Source organism: Phacochoerus africanus, unplaced genomic scaffold, assembly GCF_016906955.1.
Source record: "Phacochoerus africanus isolate WHEZ1 unplaced genomic scaffold, ROS_Pafr_v1 Scaffold_32, whole genome shotgun sequence".
Lineage (NCBI taxonomy): Eukaryota > Metazoa > Chordata > Mammalia > Artiodactyla > Suidae > Phacochoerus > Phacochoerus africanus.
The window spans coordinates 119,499-124,871 of NW_025927403.1; the positions used below are offsets into that span (position 1 = coordinate 119,499).

At 35.0% G+C, this 5,373-nt stretch overlaps 1 protein-coding gene across 1 annotated transcript; it reads right to left on the reverse strand.

Annotated features, from left to right (window-relative positions):
- Nucleotides 1-2,424: 2,424 nt before the first annotated feature.
- On the reverse strand, nucleotides 2,425-3,354 carry LOC125119281 (olfactory receptor 5K1-like). Its single transcript, XM_047766119.1, has one exon. It carries the CDS (start codon nucleotides 3,352-3,354, stop codon nucleotides 2,425-2,427), a length of 930 nt encoding a protein of 309 aa, XP_047622075.1.
- Nucleotides 3,355-5,373: the final 2,019 nt, after the last annotated feature.

Below are 5,373 nucleotides of genomic sequence, written 5' to 3' on the forward strand. Positions count from 1 at the left end.
TCCCTTAACAGACCTCTGGGATTCAGTGATGCTAGTGTTGTGTGTGGTGCAGAAAATTTTGGTACCCTTAGAAAAGGGAAACTAAATCAATGCTAGTCCGAAAACTAAAAATATCCCTTGAGGTAGACAGTGCATATAAGATGTACAGCTTACCTGTAACTCAGAGCTCCTCAAAATATTTGATACCCATATTTCTTATTGCTCACAAAATGTCTTATGACCATAAATATCCTTGTTCATGTGGATTATATCTACCCATTTTTATAATATTAGAAATTAAAATCTAGAAATTAATTTTTATTAATTAACTGAAAAATAAAAATAATAAGCCTGACACATATTTACTTACATAACTACATTACAACTTATTACAGGAAATGTTAATTGAATGGCCAAATATGTTAGGCACCTTATTAAGTATTGGGGATATGAAGTCAATTATATCATGTGGGCTACTCACAGGAAGAAGATGGGCCTTAATTTTATTATTCAACAGTTAAAATTCGCTATGGTTTTTCTTTAAAACGTTGCTCCTGTCTGTGCACTCCTCTCCTTTTAGGGCATTCTCCAGGTGCAGTTCTCCCCATCTAATACATGATTTGTTGAAGTTAGTCTTCTTGCTTCAAGGCTTTCACTTTCACTTATTACAAGATCAAGTTTCTGAAATGTACAGTATTTCTCCCCTCCTGTAAGACTGAAGTGTCTGATAGTTCTGAGATAAACTGATGTTTTAGGGTGCTATTTAAGAGACAGGAAAATGACCTGCTTCCCCTCTTTTCCCATGTTCACCACCAGCGCTCACCAATAGTTGCGTCAGCTTTCTAACTCATGCCACTCTTTACCTTCCTCATCCCAATTCCCGGTGCTACACTCATTTCCATAAACATTGACTTCAGTCATCACCATTCCTGTTTTCCTAGAAATATCATTTATTCCTGTTTTTAAGGCACATTTTACTTCGGATGCTATTAAGAACTAAATAACAGAGACTACAAGAATCTCCATTTTCCGAACCCCTAAGTATGTGGGGAAAAGAGGCAGAACTGATTCAAATTCTAGTTCATTTCCATAACCTGGGTGAATTTGGGTAAGCTCCCCAATATTGAATAGCATGATTATCTTTTACTGAGGAAATCATGAAAATTCACATCTAATAAATTGGTGGGTAATATATATGGAAGATCTAGCTTAGCAAGTACCAAGCAGAGAACAGATTCTCAGCAAATAATCTTTTAATTTCATATTTGCACATGTAAGGGTCAATAAATATTATTATATAAATGTTTAAATCTGTACTATTTTCTGCCTCATTCATGCCTGATCAGAACCTCCATCTTTTATGTAATGCTACACATATATCAATAATTTATGATAGGGAGTTCATGTTTTGGCTCAGTCGTAATGAATCTGACTAGTATTCATGAGGATGCAGGTTCAAACCTGGCCTTGCTCAGTGGGCTGAGGATCCAGAGTTGCCATGAGCTGTGGGGTGGGTGACAGACGTGGCTGGGATCCTGCATTGCTGTGACTGTGGTGTAGGTTGGCAAGTGTGGCTCTGATTGGATCCTAGCCTGGGAACATCCACATGCCACATGTATGGCCCTAAAAAAGAAACAAATTATATTGGAACCAGTTCATGTGTGGTGGTATGCTTAATAACAAGCAGGACAAGTAATAATATCAGGCAGAAAACTTTTTTTTAAGTATATGTTCAGGAATTGTACTGTCATATATGGTGGTCAAACATTCAAACTACATGAAAATATCAAATCCATAGTGATGTCAATGTAAGTAGCATCATCTTCAATACAGATTTATATACTGCAAATGTTCAGCTACTGCAATTTACAAACATTGAGAGAAAATTCACTAATCCAAAAGAGGAAAGGGTTCCTGGTTAAAGAGGATACATTTTCTTGTGATTTCATATTCACACAATCTATTGAACAATTCAAAATTGAGAATCAAATTGAAATATATAGTTTACTTCCATCAGATGATGTTGCTGAAGAGGGGACCAATATATGAGAATTTTGGATATGGGGGAGTTTTAAGATAACATCTTGGGATTCCAGAAATTTGCCAAAAATATGTAATGACTTTAATTCCTTGAATATTTAGAATTTATTGAAAATTGTAACTTATTATTCTCTGAAAAATAGTTGCAAATTGTAACTAATTACACACTGACACAATCATGATCTCCAAAGGTATATTTTAGTTCATTTCAGATGAAGCCTAGCAGCTTATATTTTGGAATATCATTTACATTTGGTTATTTGATTGACACACCATCATGTTTTAGTAATTTAATGTTATATATGAAACACCCATTTTCTACCTTCCCAGTACTGTTGATTTGGAAAAAAAGTTTAATCAGATTCAAATCAGTTATTCATATGGAATAGCATTTGTTTCATAATGTTATGAAATCTTCTTCATAATTTTTTTGGTAACATTTATTACTTCCTTATTTCTTAGGCTATAAATAAAAGGGTTTAATAAAGGAATCACGAGAGTATAAAAAATAGCAACAGGTATATCTTTATCTCCTTCGTTCCTGGAATTTGGTTGAACATACATGAAGAGAAGAGAACCATAGAATATTGAGACAGAGAGAAAGTGGGATGCACAGGTAGATAAGGCTTTGCCTCTTCCCTTGTTGGATTTCATTGTGAAAATTGTGAAAAGGATGAAAAGGTAAGAGATTATTACCACGGTAATAGTGAAGATGGAAACTGACCCAGCAAAGATAAATACCATCAATTCATTGATATAAGTGTCAACACAGGAGAGTCTGAACAATGGAATAAGATCACAAAAAAAGTGATTAATTTGATTAAACCTACAGAAAGCTAACCTAAAGAGAAACCCTGTATGAATCATGGGATGCACGTTTCCAGCTATGTAGGCCCCTGTGGTCATCTGAAGGCAGAGTTTCTTGGACATCCTGGTGTGGTACTGCAGTGGGTTGCAGATGGCCACATAGCGATCACAGGCCATTGCTGCCAGGAGGAAGCAGTCTGCAGTTTCGGCAAAGCAGAAAAAATAAAATTGTGTCATGCATTCATACAGGGAAATAATTCTGTTCTTAGAGAATAAATTCCCTAGCATCTTTGGGGTAATGGCACAGGAACAACAGGAATCCATCAGAGCGAGGTTACCCAGAAAGATGTACATTGGTGTGTGAAGATGACGCTCTGTAACTATCAGTGCCACCAGACCAAGGTTTCCCACCATGGTGATCAGGTAGATGGTAAGGAGCACGAGAAACAGGATGGTCCTCAGCTCTGGGTGATCAGTAAATCCTGTGAGGATAAATTCAGTTGTCAAGGAGTGGTTATCCTCAGTCATATCCGCCTTCTCTGTTGACGTGGGAATTGTGGAGATAAAAGTTTTGAAATTAGAGTGTGTATAATTTTCCCTTCCAGGTTTTCTTTTTATGAGGAGTGGAGCTCTTCTTCAAATTTCTCCCATTTCCTCTGGTATACAGGAACACACACCTATAGGGGATATTTATTTCTGTGTAACATAAATTTTTAAAGTCTTGAGTCTCAAACTCTGGATTCCCCAAAATATTTTGTTAATTCTAGGGATGATGCTTACAGTGGAAAAGACTTGTCCTTATGCATTTATGGAGAATGCTATACATATTTATGGGACCCATATTTGACTCAGTATTCCCCAGTGATGTGTGTCAGTTTTTATATTAGAGTACCTTAAGATAAATATCGTCACTTTTTGTGTGTATATATACATATGTACACATATATATACACATTTTGTAATGGAGCAACATTTTTATATATTTTCCCAGGAAAGTGAAGGTTTTAATGGAGAAGATGGATAGGTTAAATTTATATCTTAGCAATTGTATGGAAATCACTAAGGATAAAGTGTGGACTGTTGATTTTTGAAGAAAATTACTTTGGAATGCTAATAAAATATATTGCCTCAGGTTATCACTTCTTTGATTTCCTTTCCCAGTTTCATGTTAAATCCGTTATTGTTTTTTGAGTATGCACAGATAACTAAATCCTTTCCTCTATGCAAATCATATTTTTATATAATGATACCTAATAACATTTACTCAGTGCCCCAGACTACACCAATATCTAGGCTTTGAAGTATCTAGTGTATCATATACACCCAACATAATCTAGAATCACTTGCGTACAATCTAACATTGATTTTCCTCTTACATGCATGCACAATTTCCTTTTTATAGTATTGGTATAATGAGGTTTTCTGTGAACTCTACTTCTTATAACAGGTGTACAATGCTAGAGAGGGAAAAAAGAATGATGCCAATCATACCTCTGGTCCAGTGACCTGGGATGAGTGAATTTGTTTTCAGTATGGCACCAATGATCCATCATGAACTATTTGCTATATGTAAATTGAGACAATTTTGAAGAACAGTATACTAAGGAAATTATTCAAAATTCATTATTAAAAAATCTGTATATCTTTCTTTTACCTGAATTAACGTACCTAATATTTTCCATTTCCTAAAAAAATTATGTTAGATTTTCTGATGTCACAGTACATTAAAAGTTAATAAATAAAAGTAAATCGTGCCATTATACTTTGGTTTTCTATCACTTTGAAATAGAGGATCCCTTTAAACCTTAATATGATTTGTGAGAATAGTTTTTGTTTTCTTTTCAAAGTGTATCTTCTTACTACAAGTTACTGATCTACAAAATATATTGAGTGTCTAAGAACATGAATTTTATGGTCAAACTGGTTTATATCTATTTCAAAATATAAGCAAAGACTTATTTTTTGTTTTAAAATATTAAATATTGACATTTTATTATTCAAATATCTTTTGATGTGCATGCCTAAATTATGTAAGAGAATTATGTTCTGGAGTTCCCATTGCATTGCAGTGGTTAACAAATCCAACTAGGAACCATGAGGTTGCAGGTTTGATCCCTGGCCTTGATCAGTGGGTTAAGGACCCAGCGTTGCTGTGAGCTGTGGTGTAGGTCACAGATGCGGCTGGGATCCCACATTGCTGTGGCTGTGGTGTAGGCTGGCAGCTACAGCTCTGATTAGACCTCTGGCCTGGGAACCTCTATATGCAGCAGGAATAGCCCCAGAAAAGGCAAAAAAAAAAAAGAAGAAGAAGCATTATGTTCTGCCCTTACCTGTATAATTTGAAGCTCTACCTTTGAAGCAGAGGTCAGCATGAATCGCACTAAAGTTTTTCATGTTTGTTTCCCATAGTCTTAGGTTTTGAGGATAGCAAGAAGAGTAACTAAATAGTTGAAACCTAACAATAAGAAAAATGCTTCATCATTCAGAAAAATAAATATTGATGTTAATAGTAACAGTTAAAGTAAACTAGAATATTCCTCTTATTTA

Coding starts and splice junctions, on each gene's coding strand:
- LOC125119281 (XM_047766119.1), bottom strand. CDS start 3,354: ATGACTGAGGATAACCACTCCTTGACAACTGAATTTATCCTCACAGGA.